The following is a 20,493-nucleotide window of genomic DNA, read 5'->3' on the forward strand; positions in this document are numbered from 1 at the left end:
ATTCCCTGCCCGAGATGAGGGCCGGCTTGACAGAGCACTGGGGGTTCCCTGAGGCAGACTCTCCACGGGCTGGAGGGTGGCTGGGTTGGGAACCATGACAGACGTGCTACTTGTCCTCTCCCGGCTCACCTTCCAGTGGGGACGGTCAGCAGTGAGTAAGATGGTGACAGTGCTGCGGAGAGGATGAAATGCAGTGAAGTTCCGTGGTGTGTGCTGGGGGACACGGGGCCCTTTGGAAATTAGAGGAAGGGAGGGGCCCTCTGAGGAGGGGTTAGCTGCCCCGAGAGCCAAATGATAAGAAGGATCCAGCCGTGAGACTATCTAGGGAAGGATATTCCAGGCAGAGGAAGCAGCAAGTGCAAAGGCCCTGAGGTAGGAGTTGTGTGGAATGTTTGTGGAGTAGGACAAGGCTTATGGCGAGTGTGAGGGGTGCAGGCAATGAAGCTGGTGGGGGGGCGAGCACAGAGGAGAGCCACCGGCTGTCAGCCCTGTGAGATCCAGCACCTTTTGGTCACAAGGGGTGACCTCTCCCCTGCCTGCCTTGCCTCCCAGATGGCACTGCCCCCTCACCAAATAACCACTGCTCACTCCTGCCATCTGCTCACTCCCGCCCTGTAGCCAGGGCTCCCTGCCCTAATGCATACTGTTTGCCCCCTGTCTGGAATGCCTCCTCCGTACTCTTGCGTACCTGTGCGCACCGACACCCCAACACACGCCAATAACCCTGCGTACACTTGCCTGTGAAGAGTTGTCTTCTTGACCACACACAGCTGTGGCACATCTGTCCACCCACGGTTGCTTAGGGTCCCTGCAGGACATGCTTCCTCTCTGAGTTCCTTGTGCCTCGGACACAGCAGGCTCTCACTAAAATACTTCAGAAAGGGCTCCAGAGACACGGAGGCTATGTTTTTTTAAGGATTTTTCTAAAGTGCAGTTAAAAAGTAAACAAAGGAACACTTACTAATAATAAAGCTTTAAACTAATATTTACCCAAACCACTTCCATTAAATTTAAAGTGAAACTATAATTATTTGTGTGTATGCTAAGGTTTTTATTCTGTTTTTTGGTCAGTTTCCTAGTTTATTTTTAAATCCCTGTTGTGTGCTTTGGGCTCTTAGGTCAGGTGCTGACTTCTGCAGATACCTCTTTGCTTCAGATTGAGGTTTTTGTATTTTGGGGTTTTTAAAAATTAATTAATTAATTAATTTATTTATTTTTGGCTGTGTTGGGTCTTCGTTTCTGTGCGAGGGCTTTCTCTAGTTGCAGCGAGCGGGGGCCTCTCACTATCACGGCCTCTCCTGTTGCGGAGTGCAGGCTCCAGACGCGCAGGCTCAGTAGTTGTGGCTCATGGGCCTAGTTGCTCTGCGGCATGTGGGATCTTCCCAGACCGGGGCTCGAACCCGTGCCCCCTGCCTTGGCAGGCAGATTCTCTACCACTGCGCCACCAGGGAAGCCCTGTTTTTTTTTTTTGAAGGGATTTTATGTTATTTTATTTTTTTCACATCTTTATTGGAGTACAATTGCTTTACAGTGGTGTGTTAGTTAGAGTGAGTTTGTTTTCTGGATATGTTTACTGTTTATGTTCCAGATAATACCCTTTTATGTTTTGAATGCAACAAATTACTTTGGTCGCATAGTTGATAAACATGTGGATCTTTATGCAACTCTTGCTGCTGAGATGAAAGCGTATTTCGAAGATTCCAGTAATAAAACAACTGTTGAAAAGGTGGAGAAATTTGGATTATATGGATTAGCAGAAAAAGTAGCTTTTCACAGGTAAAGTGTCTCTTTATTTCATCTCTAGAAGTTGTGAAGCATAAGGTGACTTCAAGGGGTGTTGAATCGCTGTTTTCATCTCTGCCCGTATGACCGGTGTACACGTACTGAGCCTGGCTGCCTCCCAGGAGGGCGGTGGTGGGGTCGTGTTCACCCTGGTCCGGCTCAGCCGTACTCTCGAGGCTCCTCTGCCCTGGGGCTGCTGAGCACAGAGCGTGGATGACAGTGTGACATTCACCTATGGACAGTCATCGACTCACTTAATTCTTACAAAATTCCCATCAAGTGGGCACAGTTCCCATTTTACAGAGAAGCAGACTGAGCCCTGGTGAGGCTATGTAAGTCAGCTAGGTCAGCCCAAGAAGTGGCACTGTCAGCGTTCCATCCTGCCTCGTGTGCCTGTTTGCACCGATGGCCCTCGAATGCCCCACCCGTCCCCGCTTGGTGATAGCCCAGATTGAGAACCTTGGAACATTTAATTTGCTATGTTAATTTTTCTTGTGTTGTCAGATAAAGGAATTTCCTTTATTCAAAGTACTACACTGTTTTTTATACATAGGAATACTTGAATTAAATAACTCATGGCTAAGTGCTCTTGGTGACTTCAGTTATTTTATTTCTAGTATGGAGTAAAGCCGTGCAGTTTAGGGAACTTTTGTGTGGTTTGCTTCTAACGAGGAAGCCAAGGCGACGATTATTTCCCTTCGGGTCTCTGTGTTAGACTGAGGCCACTGTTGTCCTGTAGGGTTCAGGTGTTGGAGGTGAGCCAGAAGGAGGACACGTGGGCCCTGGATAATGTCCTTGTGAAGTTCATAGATGAAGGCAGGACCAAACTCATCACAAGAGACCAGTTGCTTCACCTCCCAGAAAGTTTCCACACTCTGCCCCCTCAAGCCGTGGAGTTTATCGTTTGTAGAGTGAAACCCGCGGACAATGAGATTGAATGGAATCCAAAGGTGAGTTATTTGGGCTTTTTATATTTTGTTGACTTTCAGAATATATTTAACCCAGAATATACACAGAATTGAGGTGTATTTGAATTTGGAGTATTGGGTTTGGGTTCACTGCTTCCTGTTTCTGGTCAGGAACGCACTCCCGGCGCCATGTGTAGACCAGCTCTGAGCCCTCAGAGAGGCCGGGCGTGATGGGCCGTGGTCGTCATTAGTGCTCGCACACTTTGGGTGTAAAATATGCACTGTGCTAAAAATAAACTGGCTGTTACTTAAAGAGAATAAACAGTGTATGCGCTTAGGATACCCGTGTCACGGGGGTCACATAGGTGATGGACCCTCGCCAGAGGGACCAGGTAATTCCACTGGGCTTGGGAAGCTGGGCAAGGAAAGAGAGAGAGAGTCCAGAAAAGCTTCCAAAGGAGGGGACGTGCCCTCTGGGTCCTTCAGAGTGGGTAACTAGCATGTCACCAAGCAGAGCGGATAAGGCACTGTGAAGGCGAAGAAGCCCCCCTGTACCAAGGCGTGGAGCACATGCCGTCTTGGGTGGGTGGAGAGGCCCCGCCTTCGGCCCGGCAGGGACGTCACCAGAGCACTAAGTCCTGTTCATAATGAGGCTCCTGATTCTTCAAAGGAAGGCTCCATTTCCTACAGTCTGATTAACAGGATATGAAAGAAGCCATTGCCGTTGGCAAAGCAAAAGGTTTGGGTTGTAAACAGTGGAGTTGAATGAGGACAGGTGCAGAGGTGAGTCCCCAGCACAGGTGTGTGCTGTGGACTCCTCACACCGCGTGGTTCCCAGCGTGGGTGCGTGTCCCCCATCCCCTCTGTCAGCTGTCAGCCTGTCTTTAAAGGATGGATGTTTCTTTCTTTGGAAGCTCAGTGAGAGAGTGAGGAGAGAGAGTTCTACTGTTGCTGGGGACCAGGGCCCCCCAACCCCAGTGTCCCTGCTGCTGAGCAGCCCCAGTGTGTGACCTCGTCCTCTGGAGCAGCTGGAACACCCTGTGCTCGGGACTCACCTTTGCACCTGTCCTCATTCGTCTCCACTGATGGTTACCCTTGTTGGTGAAGGGGTGTGATGGCCTCCATAACCTGCCCCATGGGGTGGTCGGGAGGCTCAAATGAAAGGCATGGAAAAGCTTCTTGCAAAACTATAGAGCACATACAGAATAAAGTATTTTTTTAAACCTTCAGATAAATTACTTAAGTGTTTTTTTTTTTTTCAGGTTACTAGGTACATTCATCATAAAATTAATGGGAAACTGCATGATGCAAAAGTGATGTTGGCTTTAGGAAATACGGTTTGGATTGATCCAATGGTAAGTATGCGTTTTTCTTGAAAAGAAACGTGTGTTTGGATGGGCCCCTAAAATTATCCAAATTATTCTAACCTGTTGCTTGAATAACTATTTGCCTCACATAAACGGAGGCTTATTTGATAAGGGCTCTGTGTAAAGGAGAGCTTTTTCCATGTTATTTGGGTCATGAATGTGGTCATGGGTTTTTTGGTTTAAGGGAACCTTTTATATTGTAACCCAGCGCTCACAGGTTGTGTGTGTGTGTGTGTGTGTGTGTGTGTGTGTGTGTGTGTATAAATCACACACGCTCACACATAACAACCGAGACAGAAACTTCATGAAACTATTAATAGTTAGTACACACGGCAGTGTCTCCCATTTATAATTCTTTTCCAAGTGGTGACTGTGCACTGGTAATCCCATTTCACAGTCCTCTGCCCACACAGGTGGGAAGCCCTGGGACAGTAACTGCCCTGCAGAAGCACAGCCTGTGCTGGTGTAGTTGTAAGTGATCTTAAAGTGGTCAGTAATGTGGAGGATTCCGGTCCTCAGGCTTTCCAAGACAGATTTTATTATGTTTGTGGTTCCTACCTCATCCATTCAGCAGATATTTATTGAGCACCTACTGTGTGCTAGGACCTGTATGGGGCACTGGAATTCCATCCATGAGCAGACTCCTACCCTGTGGGGGTGGGTGGGACTGAGCATGAGGCCAGGACATGTGACTCAGGGCCTCAGCCCGTCCCTGCTGAGGCCGGCACCGTCCCCCCTCTGCTTGCACCCTGGGAACTCTACTTTTCAATTCAGAGTTTTGCTCTGTTACACTTAAATCTTAATTATTATGATTATTTATACGATTTAAAGGAATTCAGTTCATAAAAACTTTTGTTGAAAGTTCTTTTTATAAGAGTGAAAAAGCCTTAACATGGAAAAGAAGAGTTTGGGTATAAGATTTAAGAGTAAGAGGAGAATATGATTTTTAGAAGGGAAGGTAGAGACTACCAGTGCAGGTAAATGAAGAGGTCTGGGGGGGTTTTAGTCGATGTCATAATAGTCAATATTGTGGTGGTTTTTCATCAGAGAAAAAAATGGAAACTTTATTAAGCAAGGATTTTTTAAACTATAGCTAAGAGAATGAAGCAAAAAAAAAAAAGAAAACCCACCTGGCAAACATGCTTCCGCAGCTCCAAAGTGTAGCACTGTTCATGGCACACTGGAGGGGAGACAGACCCCACACCTGCCGCCTTCTCCCCCCAACACCAGCTCGGTCCCCAGGCTGAGTGGAGAAAGGCTCTTCTGCTATCCCTGGATGGGAGTGCATTCCTGATTCCCGCGCTCCCCGGGGAGGCGCCCCAGCCAGCGCCAGCCTGGTCTACTCCGACCCCCATGAAAGTCCTGGGGCCACACCTCCCACCAGCAGGAATCAGACAATTGCAGATTTTCATGTTTTACTTAATTTTGTGTAAACCGAAATGGATGAGAATGTTTTGGTTGCAGAAAAAAACAAGTGGAGGAAACTGTCCAGGATGCAGGATTTAGGGCCTTGGTGTAGGCCCTTTCTGGGCATCTGAAGACCCTGAGCCTTCTTGTGAGGAGAGGTAAAAAGCACAGGAAGGAGAACCAGAAAGATTTAAGAATTGTGCGTGTGGTTACAGCATCACGGATGGGTCTTGTCTGGGATTTTACCTCGGGGCTTGATTTTGGCCCCAGCCCCACACCTGATCATATTTCTCCAGTACGGGGCTGGGTTCTGGAAGATTCCAGTGAGGAGGCCCTTGTGGTGGCACATGCCCTGGTGCATCAGACATTGCACAGTGAGATCGGGAGGCCACGGTGAGAGTGTTTGTGATTCATCTAAAGTTCTAAGTGTAATTCCTGCAAACATATTTTTTCTTTCATTCAAGGTGCACACTACAAAACTTGAAAACTTGAGAACTTCTGTCATTGATTATAATGTTCGAGCTGAAATTTTGTCAATGGGAATGGGCATTGATAACTCAGAACATGTAGAACAACTGAAAAAATTATACAAAGGAGCTAAAATGCCAACTTTTGAAGAAAGCGTAAGCCAGACCCTGTAAGTGGACTTTTGTCTCCTTTTGGAAGAGCTGTTTTGTGGCAGTATAACTCACAAGTGTTATGGACATTTTTCTGAAAGTAGAATAGTTTAATGAGTCTCTGCGTTCCCATCACTCGGCTTCAATAATTACCAACATTTGGGGAGTCTTATTTTATCCAAACCCCAGCCCACATTTTTGTTTTTGTTTTTGTTTTTGTTTGACTATTATAAAACAAATTCGAAATATATTTCATCTGTATCTCTTACAGAATGAATTTTTGTTAGCTTTTTATTGACAGCACACATACAGAAAAGAACACGTATTGTAAGTGTGGCTTGGTGGATTTTCTGAGCACAGAAACCAGCACCAGATCAGAAACAGGGCATGACTCAGAGACACCTCCTGCTCCCCCCGCAAGGGCAGCTGCTTTCCAGACACAAAACAGCATGGATGGCTCTTCCCTGGTTCATACTTTGAATGGAATCATGCAATGTGTCTCTTTCATATCTGGCTGCTGCTTTTTTTTTTTGCGGTACGCGGGCCTCTCACCGTTGTGGCCTCTCCCATTGCGGAGCACAGGCTCCGGACGCACAGTCTCAGCTGTCATGGCTTACGGGCCCAGCCGCTCTGCGGCATGTGGGATCCTCCCGGACCGGGGCACGAACCCGCGTCCCCTGCATTGGCAGGCGGACTCTCAACCACTGCGCCACCAGGGAAGCCCACAGTAACTGTTTTTTAAGTATACAATTCAGTGGCAGTAAGTACGTTCACATTGTTGTGTAACTGTCACCACATTCTCCAGAAGTTTTCATCATCCCAACAGAAACTCTGTACCCATTAAACCGTAATGCCCATTCTCCCATTCCCTCGGCCCCTGGGAACCTCCGTTCTACTTTCTGTTTCCATTAATTTACCTCTTCTGGGTACCTCATATAAATGGAATCATACAATATTTGTCCTTCTGTGTCTGGCTTATTTCACTTAGCGTAATGTTTTCAAGGTTCATCCATGTTGTAGCAGGTTTCAGAATTTCTGTGCTTTGAAGGCTGAAAAATACTCCATTGTATGGATGTACTGCGGATATTTGGCTGTTGTGAATAGTGCTGCTATGAACATTGCTGTACAAATATCTGTTTAAATTCCTGCTTTCAGCTCTTTTGGAATTTCTGGATCCCATGGCAATTCCACGTTTAAGTTTTTGAACTGCCAAACTGTTTCCACAACAGCTGTGTGTTATGTTCCCTCCAGCAGTGTACAAGGTTCCTGTTTTCTCCATGTCCTCGGCTAGAAATCAGCCTGAAATGAAAGCTTAGGGTCCTCTCAGGACTTTTCTGAGCGTGCGTCTTGCCTCGGCTGCACGTGGCTTTCTCAGTCCCCCCCCACCTTTTTTCTTTTTTTTGCGGTACGTGGGCCTCTCACTGTTGTGGCCTCTCCCGTTGCGGAGCACAGGCTCCGGACGAGCAGGCGCAGCGGCCATGGCTCACGGGCCCAGCCGCTCCGCGACATGTGGGATCTTCCCAGACCGGGGCACGAACCCGTGTCCCCTGCATCGGCAGGCAGACTCTCAACCACTGCGCCACCAGGGAAGCCCTCTCAGTCCCCTTTTGAATGTCCTAATTTCCAGCGAGTCTCCCCCTAGCTTCTCCAGGCCTTTGATGGTCTGTTGTGTGTCTCCTTGCATCATACCTTGCCTCAGGTGTCCATGGGTCTGTAGTGGCCTCTTCTGAGCAGTGCCCACAGCTTTCCTGCCTGTGTTCTGAGTTCCGTGAAACAGAGGTGAGCATCTTGCATTATAGTCCCTCAGGTGTCCCCCAGATGGCTTAGAGTGGACTACACAGTAATTCACACACGAAGTCTGCTCTGCCCTCTCTGGTTTTGGGGGTAGGGGGGTGGGGGGACAGGAAGGTGGTCCAGACAGCTTCTGGTGGTTCTTTCAGCGTGTCTATGGGGAAATGGGAACCTGGAGCTTCCTAATCCTCCGTTTTGCTCTGTGTGTGTTTTGGATGCTGGAATATTTTGTTCAGTCTGACTTTGTTTCATTTGACCTAATTAATAGATAAATACTTCTAACTGAAGTTGCCAATAGGTAAAGTTGAAATTTTAAAATTTGTTCATTTATTCAGCAACTATTTATTGATTGTCTACTGGGGATACAGTAGTGAACAAAACAGATGAGGGGCCAGCTCACATTTCAGTGGAGACAAATGATGAACAGGTTACAGAAATACAGAGTGGATAATGTGGTGGTATGTGAGATGGAGCAGATCAACACAGAAGGGAAGACGGGGTAGTTTGGGGTCTGAGACGTTGAGCAAAGACCCAAGAGGTGAGGCCTGACCCAGGCAGATACCGAGGCGTAGACCCATGTGGGCAGAGGGAAGGCTTGGTTATTCCTTGATTCCAGGAGCAGAGAGGAAGTTGCAGTGACCAGAGCAGCAAACAAGGGGAGAATGTAGGTGTGAAGGTCAGATCTTGTTGGACCCTGTGCCCGTAGCTCGGGTGGGCTCCTCGGAGGAGGAGGTGGAACCATGAGAGAGTTTTGAGCAGAGGAGTGGCTTAATCAGAACATTCTGGGCTACTGTGTTGAGAACAGACTGGAGCAGGGGACAAAGTCTGTGCCCAGAGTTCAGGACAGGATGACAGCGGCTCAGACTAGGGTGGTTTTGTGGAGGTGGTGAGAAGCAGCGGGTTTCTGAATGTAACTGTAGTGGGCGTGTGGTCTCGGGGGGGCCTGGTCAGCAGATCCTGGTATTGAGAGCCAGGTTGCTGGACAAGGCCCCGAAGGATTGAGCACTGGGACTCTAATGTTGAGAGGTGGCTGGCAGTGGGGACATGGGGGAGGAGCCCGAGAAGCAGCAGCCTGGAGCCGGGGGGCCGGGGAGGGCGTCCAGGACAGCAGGTGAGGGAAGGGTTTCACAGAGCAGGGAGCCATGAGCGGCCAGGTGCTGCGAGGCCAATGAAACGAGGACTGAGAACTGACCAGTGGATTTAATGCTGTGACCATTGGAGACCTTGAAGGGTTCCTGAATTACTGCTGAGGGTAGGAGAATTTCAAAGAACATGGCAAAGATTAAAATAGTCTTAAGTTTGTAGAGGTTTCTATCTTAATAAAATTGGGTGCCTATGGAATTAGGATACATTTTGTTTTCTACACACTTTCAGGAAACAAAATTTGCTCCATGCTTACTTTTAAGATATTCTTTTAAAAATGAAGACACTACTACAGTTCAGTAGATTTAATCAAGACAGATTGATCACTTATAGGAAACACCGCAACTACTGTTGAGCCCCAGCTCTGCACAGAGCACTCTGCTCAGTCCCTCTGCACATGTGATTCTGTGGTTGCACAGGAGTGCCGCGCACCTTGGTGATAATCACAGGCAGAGGGACGTGCAGAGGCCTCGCAGTCTACGGAGGGAGCCTGCCTCCAGGAAGGGACTCCATGTGGGGAGGTGGGTTGGGGAGCTGTGATGGTTGGACCAGAAGTGAGGAGAATGGCACCATTCCTACAGCAGACTGGGAAAGAGGACAGAGTCTGGGGACGTGAAGATCTGGAAGCCACAGGGCTTAGTGGTTGGCAGACCCAGGGGAGTGTGACTGTATAATTCTGAGCCCTCACGACTGAGAGTAGCCAGCTCGGAGAGGAGGACACACTGAGTGGGTTTGGACATGAGTTTCAGGTTAGTGAAGGTGTAAGCCCAGAGCTCAGGAAAGCGGCTGGGGAGGCTCTGGTTTGATGGGGTTTGAGGAGAGTCAGAACTTGTGTAAGTGTGAGAGGCGGAAGGAACAGGACCCCAGGAGATGAGGGTCGAGGGGAGATCAGAGCCGTGGTGGAGGAAGAGGGTGGGCAGCAGAGCGTCTGGGGCTGCACAGCGGTGAGGAGAACGAGGCCTGAGGAGGGGTCCCTGCCCGGGTGGCTGGAACGTGGGACACTGCCCTCCATGCCACAGGCATCATGGGTGTCCGTCAGTCGTCCCCTTGGAGACACACACGCACACTCCCTAACCACAGGTGTGTGTGTGTGTGTGTGTGTGTGTGTGTGAGTACACACGTGTTTGTATAGGTTTGCTCCTTTACGCTTGAATTATCTCAAAAAGGATGCACAAAAAATGAATTACACTGTCACCCATGAGGAAGGAAATTGGTGGTTGGGGAACAGAGGTGAGAGGTAGATTTTTCACTGTGTAGACCTTTCTATTTATTTTTAAATATTGAACCACATGCATGTGGTTACCTGTTCAAACAACCAAAAGAAAAGCACAATTAAAAAGTTTTACAAGAATGAGATAGCCCTCTATATACTGATATGGAATAATCTCCACTTATTAAGTACAATAAAATAAGGGGTAGAAAAGTGAATGTAGTAGGTTCCCATGTGTTTAAACTCGCGTGTGTGTCTTTTAGCTAGAAAGATACAGATGGCAGTATTTGCCTTTTTATGCAAAGAATGTTTCTAGCAGTAGATCCAGACTGGTAAGAGGGTGTCTCTGGGGAGGCTAGGGCAGGAGAGGAAAGGAGATGGCTTGTGTTATCCTCTTTGAAGTGGGTAGCGGTGCATACTATCCTCTAAGTGATTTGAAAAGAATTTTATTTCGGTAAATGAGTTCCTGCCTTTATCGGATGATATGTGTGTGTCGATCAGCTACTCTGCACCCGATGCCAGGGGCGCAGTAGTGCCCAGAGCTGACTGACCTGCCCGTCATCTGTAAATGAGCCGTAAGCTCTGTGCAGGTCTGACTCGTGGTAGGAGGTACTTCACAGACGTGTGTTGCTGGCCTGCCTCCCTCTTCTTGCCAGGAGGTCCCTGTAGGGAGCCAGATTTTGCCTGTCTCCTCGTCTCACAGTTAACCTCTGCCTCTTCTACCCAGGATGCCTTCTTCAACAGAAGACGATGCTTGTCTGCAGAGCACACAGCAAGAGGACAAGGGCTCAGAGAGAGGTGCCGACTCCCAGGCAAACTCGGAAAACCCAACACATGGTTGGTTATGTAAAAGAGGGTTAACTTAAAATCATTAATGCTTGGAAATTTACCAACGTTTAGGCTTTCCACTTTTAGATGAATTAGAGAGAAGGTGACAGAAACTGATACTACCCAACTTTCTATTTTTGACAGTACGGCTTCCAATTTTTTTGGTAACTTTTTTCTTATTTGAAGTATAATGCTCACCCAGTAAAAGTGCACAGATCTTAAGTGTACAGCTCATCAGAATTTTTCCTATGTGTATTACCATTACCCACACCCAGATCAAGCAATTGAACATTTCCAGAACCCCAGTGGTCTCGCTTACGCACCCTCCCTGTCTGTAACCCTGCCCAGTAACCCCTGTTCCGACTTCTGTCACCATCAGTGTTGCTGAATTGGAAGCACATGGTATACACTCTTGTGTCTTCTTTCACTCAACTTTATGTCTGTGAAATTCATCTAGATTATTGCAAGTAGCAGTGGTACTTTTTTATTGCTGAGTTGTGTATTCCATGATATGCATATACTACAGTTTATTTAGCTGTTCACCTGTTACCAGACATTGGTTGTTTTCAGTTTTGGACCTACTGTTAACAGAGCTGCTCATAAACATTTTCGCTCAGGTCTTTGGAAGCTTCAGATGTTTCAGATTGAGAATTTAACTTGCATTGTTTTAGGCAATGTTATGTCCAGCAGTGGTTCCTTGTGTGTACTGGCCACTGTTCTGGAAGCCGTTAGTGGGGCCCTAGCAGGTTAAGATGCAGAGACACTGGAGCATTTGTATCCTGTGGCCAATAATTATATGTGGTTCCTTTTCAGAGAGTTTACTCTCCCAGTTGTTTAATCATAATATTTAACAAGGCAAATATTTGTTTTCTTAGTCTGATATCTGTTTCTTAGTTATACTAAGTGATCTGCATTTTAATTTTTTAAAATGATTCTTTGCAATTGGATACTTTGGTTACTATGAAGTTTATACTCTTACAGTCTTAGTGAGTAGTTCCTCAACTGAAAGTTGCATAAAATGCAAAAAAGTACATATATATACATATATTATGGAGTCACATATCAATAACCTATAGGAAAATTTGACTCTTTGTACAGAAACTTTACCTGAAAACACTGGAGATGCTTCCATTAACAAAACTACAGGGCCTCTGAAAAGGTATGCTCATCATTGTTGGGGTCTGCTTCCCTTTCTTGCCTAGCGAATAAACAGAGATGAGTGTATAATCCTCTTCACTTTCTTCTAGCTTCCACCCACAAATAAAATGGTTCCAAAAAGAGGATGTGGTCATATTGAAGATAAGAATAAGGAATGTAAAAGATTACAAATGTAAATACTTTAGAGATAGAGTTGTTTTCAGGTGGGTTTATGGATAGCTTACAAAGTAAAGGAAGTAATTTCTAACACTTTAGAAGGCTGACCTGCTTTCCTTTTGTAAACCTAGTGCCTGGGTGGGAGAGAGATTTTACTCGGCTGATTTGGAGCTGCAGGCCAACATAATAAAAGATGATTGCAAGTGCACAGTGGAAAATGGTGAACCAATAATCACTCTTTCGAAAGAGAAAAAGGAGTCTTGGTGTGGCTTACTCAGACAGAGGGTGAGTTGAAATCAGCTGCACTTGGGCTTAACACGCTGAGCATGTTTTATTCTCTCACTTAACATAAACTGTTATATTGAACAGAATCCTAACGTGGCTTTTGATTTTGATCACTGGAAAGAATGTGACGAGGATGAGGATAGCCACTTCTCCAGGGTAAGGGGGGGCACCCATCCCTTGGAGAGTCGTAGGTCCTGAGCACCGGGGGGGGGGGGGGGGGTGGGCGGTGGACGCAGTCACTCAGCTGACTTCAGCAATGTGGCCTTCGTGGAAATGGGTCTTCACGTAAAGCTCTTAGGTATCTGTTTTCTCCTCGTGGTTGATCTTGGTGCTAAATGTTCTGCTTTGAGGACGTTATCAACTCTTGGTTATAAACATACCTCCTTATAACACTTTTACAAATATTTCTCCTAGGAAAATCGTTTATTCATAAGCAGGCAAATTTTACCTGCTTGTTTCTTGCTTAAAATAATGAAAATATAAAATAGGTCACAAAATACAGAGCTAGAACCCAAGGGACTTTTTCTGCAACGACCAAAATAATGGGGGGCGGTGAGGGGGGGAGATTTGCTAATTAATCTATAATTAGTAACATATTTTTAATCCTATCTCTCTTAGCTGGTAAATTCTAAAAACCCGTCCTGCAAAGCGGTAGAGTTGGTTGAGACCAGTGACAAAGCTTCAGATGAAAACGAAAGTGAGAGTGAATGAGAATGTGAATTAAATCCTGCAGAGCGGCCAGAGGACTCTGAACAGAAATGGACGTTGCTACATGACCGAGAGCTGAGAAGACAGGCAGTCACGTTCAGACCTTTTGTCACTTCAAGGATCAAGTATAACTAAGTGCTACCTTGTGGCACTGGGATTAGTAACGGTGAGAAGTTCTTAACTGATTGAACAATGGGCCGATGATGAGACTCTGGAAGGAAGGTAGAAGCAGAGACACAGCGAGTGCTGGGCTGTCCTGCCCATCGCCTCTGGTGTGAAGCCCACCTCAGCACTCAGGTTGAGTGATGCCCGCCGCGGCGTTCGGGTAATGAACTGTACCATCTGGAGTTCGTTTTTCTTTTTTTTCATTTAGACCTGTGTTTGGTTACATTCTTAAAACCTTCTCTTGTGCATATAAATTGAGATTTCTTAAAATTCATACCCCGCACGGCTTAACAGACCTTGTCAACCGTGAGTTAGTTGAGATTCAGGGTTAACTGTCTGTGTACTAATACTCCTAGTATTCTTTCGATATTGCTAGCTACCCAGGGTAAGTTTACTTCCTGTGAAGAGACATTCCAAGGATGAGAATGGGGTTCCCTCAGCAATAGCAGCCTGACCCAGGGCTTTCCGGAGGTAAAGCTAGTGCTTCCGAAGAACCCTTGGAACCTGCAGAGTCCTGGACACATAGGACACAGGTTTCTCTCCAGTGGAAACGGAAAAGGTCATGTGGGGTGCCTGGAGGTAACCCTCAGAACACCTGGATGTGGTGAGCCCTGAAAACATTCATGACTCCATCCTGGGATGAGGCTGCGGTGCCTTAATAAGGTCACGAGGTTATCAAGAAATGTGTATTGTCATTACCGCTTCAGTGTGGGAATGCCCAGAGCCTGACTTTTCATGGTACCTGGAAAGAGTTAGACAGGCGAGCTATTGGGAAATTTACACCCTGTGCACTGCTTTAGTGTGGGTCTGGCGGCTTTGCCTAGAAGTGGAAAAGAGCATCGGTAGGTTGTTGGAACTGCCCGCAAGATCTTTCTTCTTTTTACACATCAGAAAGCACAGGTGCCCAAGTTTGTGTATGTCCCAGGTATAAACCACCAGGTATGTCCCAGGTATTAAACGAGAGGTAAACTCTCTGTCGTCAAGCTGTCGTGTCCTGTGAGCAGGCGTGGATCACCATCTGGCTGTCAGCTTCCTCATCTGTAGAATAAGACGTTCAGCTCCTTGTGGGGCCTCACCTGGCCTCGGGGGCCCGAAGCGCTGCTGGGCGGGGTCAGGCCGCTGCCCTCTGGTGGGAGGACCCGGCATCCAGCCTGGACAGCTGCCAGGAGCGCATCCTTGCTGCTGCCGTGACTCCCGTGGGTTAACTGGCAGGTGTCCGATTGGCACATGAAGTGTACGGGGAGTGATTTTCCTTTTTCTTGGCTAAATAGGGCAGGCTCTTGGGGAAGTGTGAAGTGCTGGTGTCTTTGCTGGCAAAGGTCCTGATTCTGCAAAACTCTTTTAATGTCCTCATCCAGTGTACTTTGCTTCCACCGGGAAGGGCTCTGGGTCGGCAGCCAGGCCTCCTGAGCTGCACTGGCTTTCCTCGCGATTGTTAGCCACCTGCAGTGTGTGCCCGGTTGTATTGTCTCTTTCGTAAAACAGCCCACAATAATAGCAAGCAGTAGAGCTGCACAAACGTGTGTTGCCCACATGTAAATGGTGGGGTCCTGCTCTCAGAGAAGATAGAATACTGATGCTCTCGTGTGGTTCACTACCAGCTAAATGAAAGTACTGGCCAGAGGAGGGTCCATGTTTAAATTTCAGTTTCTTTTTTGAGACATTTACCGTTATTTGAAGTTCTGAATAACATTTTGTAAGACATAGGACACCGGCTTGTGAGATGTAAACAATTACTAATTGCTTTTTTTGTTCTCTACTATTAATATGTACTGATCTCACGTTTGGGGGGAAATTTCTGAAATGCCTGGTAAAAGTACTTTCGTCTTTATGCTTCTAAAATTGCTCACACACTTAGTAAATTTTGGTGTGAGTGTCTTCTGCAGTATATCAATAAAATTTCAGTGTTTTCACAGAAATGTTACTTTTTTCCATTTTTTTAGACCGTATTTTGTCAGGAAAATCCATGAGTGCCAAATGCAAAATAGAATTTTATACACCACACTTTCTGGTTTGACCAGAATGCCAGTGAAGGCTGTCAGGGAACCTGCGATGCTGAGCCCCTTGAGCCCCTTGTGGACACAGGCTGCAAATGGTTCTGGACGGCCAGCTTTGCACTGGGGGCCTTGACGTCCAGCCTGGGACAGACCTGCTACATACATCCCAGGTGAAATATGGGTAGGTAGTAAAGCATTTGTACTTTAGTATTTTAAAAATCTATCTCAATCAAAGCAAAAGTTCCACCAATTTTATATTTATATATATATGTATATATATATACACACACACATATGCACCTTTCTGATCACTGAGTTTCAAGAATTCCCTTTATTGAAGCAGGTGTGATGTGCCCCTTGTTGAAGAGTCACCGTGTGGTGGGGGCCGTTCTGACTCAGCCCTTCCCTGGCCACCAGCCTTCTGCTGGGTTACATCCTCACCTGCTAACTTCAGCAAACACCCACCCAGAGAGCTAAGGATAGCTAAAAATAACAGTATTATACACATGTGAATACATTTTTTTCTTAAGAAAAACATCAGGAAGAAACAACCACAAATACTGCTTACAAAAATAAATTCTTCACAGCTTAGACTTGGCCACAGGAGGCTGGGCTTTGTCACTCTGGAGCTTCCTCTGGGGGGACGACTTCCATCAGCATCTGAAGGTGCATGGTGAGAGGCTCTGGAGGGAAAAAGTGCAGTCAGAAAACCGTAATTTAAAATTAGCTTCGCGGGCTTCCCTGGTGGCGCAGTGGTTGAGAGTCCGCCTGCCGATGCAGGGGACACGGGTTCTTGCCCCGGTCCGGGAAGATCCCACATGCCGCGGAGCGGCTGGGCCCGTGAGCCATGGCCGCTGAGCCTGCGTGTCCGGAGCCTGTGCTCCGCAACGGGAGAGGCCACAGCAGTGAGAGGCCCGCGTACCGCAAAAAATTAAAAAAAATTAAAATTAGCTTCGCCTTGCTTATCAATGAGCAGTGATATTATTACTACTTCTTGGTGATGTCTCACATCAGAGCCTGTGCTCAGGGGACACAGGTGGGTAGAGGTGGGCAGATCCATCCTGGGAGCTACGGTGGTTCTTTGGAGATAAGTTATTTCCCATTAAAGCATTAGGAACCTACTAAATATTTTACTGCCACCAAAACATTTACAGGAAGAATATGAATGACTCAGTTATATGTGTGTATTTAACTACCACTGACCAAAGATCGAATGTTTGGTCTGAAGTCACTAAGTCTGCATCCTGTTTAAAATACAGGTTGTTAATTCTTTTTACCTCCTTAATTTTAACTTCTTATTGGTTTCTGTACGGAACAGCTCGGCTAAATATTCTAAAGCTGAGAAATAAGACATATTTCAGGCCTTTAGGTTGTAAGTCATCCTAGGTAGATTCCTGTCAGTATGATCAAATGCAAGTCCATTTTCAGAGGCATGGGAAAAAGTGGCTGTTTTTCAGGTAGTAATATACCTTTTCTTTCGTTTCTATAGTAGTGTCCCTGCAACCCCTCTCAGCTTCGGGCTTAGATCAGCGTAAAGAGGTTAGGGGTAGGGGGAGCTATTTCGAGAAAGGGGAAAAGTCTTTGGGAAATAATAAAGCCGTATTTTGGTTTTGCTGTCCCTTTGGTAACGAACGTGAAACAGATTCTCTGTCTCTTACAACACCGCTGTCAGGTGAGAGGTGGTACCAGTTTCACAGGTGGGGACACACAGGCAGAGGGAGTGGAGGCAGGCATCCCCGTCGCTGGCGGCTCAGTCTAAATGGAGTCTCAGGGCCAGCTTCCCCCACTTGCAGTTGGGTTTTGCTCTTTGCTACCTTGTATGTCTCCCTAAGTTGTATGCATCTAAATAAAAAACCACATGGGGTGCCTGAGGAATGACTGTACTTCCCTGGTGAGAACGAGCTGAAGGCAGATTTTTCATCACATTTACTCAGGTACTACGTGGCTGCTGTACAGATGCAGGATGAAATTGTACACAGCCCAGTTCCTGCCTCTGGGGAGCTCATGTTTAGGGTGAGGGAGACCAGGCAAGGCTGTGGACCACTGTTGGTCTGGTGAGGGGCTCGGGAGCCTGGCAGGCTTTTGTGAATGGCGTTCCTTGCAGCTGGCTGCGCCGTGTAGAATATCACACACCCTTGGGTGTACTTCAGGGTGCTCTGATGTACTCTGCCGTCACCGCTTGCTTTTTCAAAATGAAAATGGCTAATACAGCTAAACTTTTAAACAACTTGCCTAAAATACACAACAAATCATTACTGCTGAGTGAAAAGCAAGAGCCGTGGCCTTGGTGTTGGACGGCTCAGGCCCTCGTCCCAGCTCTCGCATTTTGGGTTTCTCTGGGATGCTGCTGAGACTCCCAGATGATGTCCGGGTATCAAGCACAAGGAGGCAGTGCTTCGGGTGTGGGATGCACGATAATGTGAATATGTATTGTCACTACTGACCCGTACACTTAAAAATGGTCAAGATTTATGTTATGTGTATGTTACATTTGAAAAAAAGAAAAAAAAACGGTGCTTCCTTTTCCTGCTTGTTACAGGAATTGATGGGAACAAAGGAAGAGGCCACAGGTGGACCCCAGAGGTGTCACACTGAGGAGAACAGGTCATGCCTCCTCCCAAAGAGGAGATGAAATTTGTTAGCTGAGCAAGACCCTGTGCTAAGAAGGTCCTGGTAGAATCGGGACAGATGAGACTACAGGATGTCGGGCCTGTGTCACTTTACTAACAGCAAAGCAGTCCCTCAGTTGATACTTACTTGAGATCTTCTGAGCCCATCCAAACTTATAGTAGACAAAAAGGAAATAAAATATAAGGCCGCTCAGCATAAATAACACACAGTAGAGATACTCCCATGCAGGCTGGCTGATGATTGGGGCCAACACCAAAAACACGGATAAGAGAGTCACCAAGATGGGGATGAAAATGGGCACCTGTAGGCAAAACAGAGTGGTGTCATGGTTTGGCCATGTGCATTCATTTCCTTTTTGAAACTTTTCATTCAAAACAAAACACTTGACAGAAAGAAGAATATAATGAACTCCATGTACCCCTCCTCCAGTTTCAATCATTTGTAAGTAAAATTGCCAACCTTAGTTCATCTTTTTTTTTCCCTAGACTGTAAAGAAAATGCCATCGTGTCATTTTACCTGTAAAATACGCGTTATACATCTCTAACTGATGACGACTTTGTTTTTAACATGTTTGTTCGCTCCTCTCTTTATCTTGTCATTAATTCGTAGGAATTGGATGGTTTATCCTATACAGTATCTTCATTCTAGCTTTGCCTGATAACTTGCTCCTCTGTCCCTCTTGTTTCCTGTAAACCAGTAGTTAGCTGTGGAGGCAAGAATACTTTGTAGCTGGAGCAGTGCACTTCCTCTTGTAACACATCATGAGGCACTTAAGGTCTGACTGTCGCACTTTTGAATCCCTAAAGTCCATCAGTGGATTCAGGGGCTGGAGAGGAATCCAGTCCCAGCGGATCTGGATTCACCCATTTCTCCAGGGCGTTTGGTAGGAAATGGCATTTAGAAACCGTAATCTGGGTGGTTGGGAGTACTCAGTGTTCTTTTATAAGGACAAAGAAAAAAATTTTTTTTCAAGAAGGGAAAAAAATTCATAAATTTCCACTGATAGTTTCCGTTCAAATGTAAGATTGCACTTTTTTCCTTACTTTCTCTAGACTTATGCCTTCTTTCCTTATGCTTCTGAAAATCTTCTCAATGGCTTTCACATAATTACTTAATTTATCCTACAATGTGCCTATAATAAACTTCAAAATAACTGTACCAATACTACCACTGTAAGAAGTAGTATGAAGTTTAAGATTTTTTTGCAGTTCTTTTTAACTGCACAGTATAAGCCACAAAGCAGATGCATTCAAAGTCTTGCACCTTAATATCAGTTCTAGTGATTATGTTTTCTGTGTGGTTATGTCATCTACTTGTTACAGAGTAAGGTTTCTTTATCTCCATTTGTTTCTAGTTTTTTAGGTTTTTGCTTTTTCCCTTTTTTATTTGATTTTTTTCATATTATAAATTTTTTCTTGATTTTGCTTTATTCTTCCATTATTTCTCTTTCAGAATAAACACACATATATGCACAAATGTACATACACATGTTCATCTTGCACTCCTCTTACATAAAAGGGAGCAAATGCATAAAACAGTTTTGCGCCTTGCTTTTTTCCATTAATATATTCCAGAGAGTCATAGTACTGTGTAAAATTACTCATCCATTTTTTTACTGCTGCATACCACTCTACTTTGCGGATGTACCAAAACTTATGCAACCAGTCTCCCATCAATTGACATTTGGGTTGTGTTGAACCTTTTTCTATTACCAATTAATGCAACAAGTAAGCTTATGTATATTTCATATTTTTGTCGACTTCACTTAGGGATGGATTACCTCCAAACAGGATGGCTGGGTCTAAAGGTAAATGCATATGTAATACTGCTGGATATTGCCAGGTTTCCCTCTGTAGTGGCCATACCATTTGTATTCCACTAGCAGTGTTTGAGAAGGCTGTTTCCCCATAGCCTCTCCAATGGAGTGTGGCCAAACTTTGGGATTTCTGCCCATCTGATAGGCAAGGAATGGTATCTCGTTAGAATTTTGGTGTGCCTTCTCTTATAAGAAATAAAATTGAGTTTGCTGGGGTTCATTTGGTTCATGTTTAAGTGTCGTTGCATTTTTTCATTGAACTGTCGATTTATTTTCTTGTGTCCATTTATATCTTTTGTCCATTTCAATTGTTAGTAACTCCCATCTCAATTTTAGTAACTTTAAATTAGGGATATTTATCCTTTTTTTGTGATATTATTGCAAATATTTTCCCCGATATTTTATGTATATGTGTTTTAAACTTCTCTCTTTTTGAATGCATTCATTTTTATTTTGGGGTGGTTAGAGTTGCCCCTTTTTAAAAAATTACTCCTTGATTTTGAGTCATGGGAGAGGTTTTCTT

At 45.7% G+C, this 20,493-nt stretch overlaps 2 protein-coding genes across 8 annotated transcripts in view; one reads left to right on the top strand and one right to left on the bottom strand.

Annotated features, from left to right (window-relative positions):
* The window catches only part of TDRD12 (tudor domain containing 12), an 82,953-nt gene extending 67,547 nt beyond the window's left edge, over positions 1–15,406 (top strand). For 5 of the 7 annotated variants that reach the window (XM_079908772.1, XM_079908770.1, XM_079908769.1 and 2 more), the window contains 10 exons: positions 1,589–1,776; positions 2,522–2,732; positions 3,953–4,045; positions 5,929–6,101; positions 10,953–11,062; positions 12,152–12,212; positions 12,301–12,414; positions 12,499–12,652; positions 12,737–12,808; positions 13,271–15,406. In XM_079908772.1, coding sequence (XP_079764898.1) covers positions 1,589–1,776; positions 2,522–2,732; positions 3,953–4,045; positions 5,929–6,101; positions 10,953–11,062; positions 12,152–12,212; positions 12,301–12,414; positions 12,499–12,652; positions 12,737–12,808; positions 13,271–13,363 — 1,269 coding nt within the window. In that variant the 3' untranslated portion in view covers positions 13,364–15,406. Of the gene's footprint in view, positions 1–1,588; positions 1,777–2,521; positions 2,733–3,952; positions 4,046–5,928; positions 6,102–7,780; positions 7,861–10,952; positions 11,063–12,151; positions 12,213–12,300; positions 12,415–12,498; positions 12,653–12,736; positions 12,809–13,270 lie in introns of those variants that run through there. The other 2 variants (XM_079908771.1, XM_079908773.1) reach the window with 2 other exon arrangements.
* Positions 15,407–15,533: 127 nt separating this feature from the next.
* Positions 15,534–20,493, bottom strand: part of SLC7A9 (solute carrier family 7 member 9) — a gene marked incomplete at its 5' end in the record, with an annotated part of 32,861 nt that continues 27,901 nt past the window's right edge. Inside the window, 2 exons of the mRNA XM_079907662.1 lie at positions 15,534–16,205; positions 18,280–18,454. Coding sequence (XP_079763788.1) covers positions 16,141–16,205; positions 18,280–18,454 — 240 coding nt within the window. The 3' untranslated portion in view covers positions 15,534–16,140. The remainder of the gene's footprint in view (positions 16,206–18,279; positions 18,455–20,493) is intronic.

The sequence above is a fragment of the Stenella coeruleoalba genome (assembly GCF_951394435.1).
Source record: "Stenella coeruleoalba genome assembly, chromosome: 20".
In the NCBI taxonomy this organism is placed as follows: domain Eukaryota; kingdom Metazoa; phylum Chordata; class Mammalia; order Artiodactyla; family Delphinidae; genus Stenella; species Stenella coeruleoalba.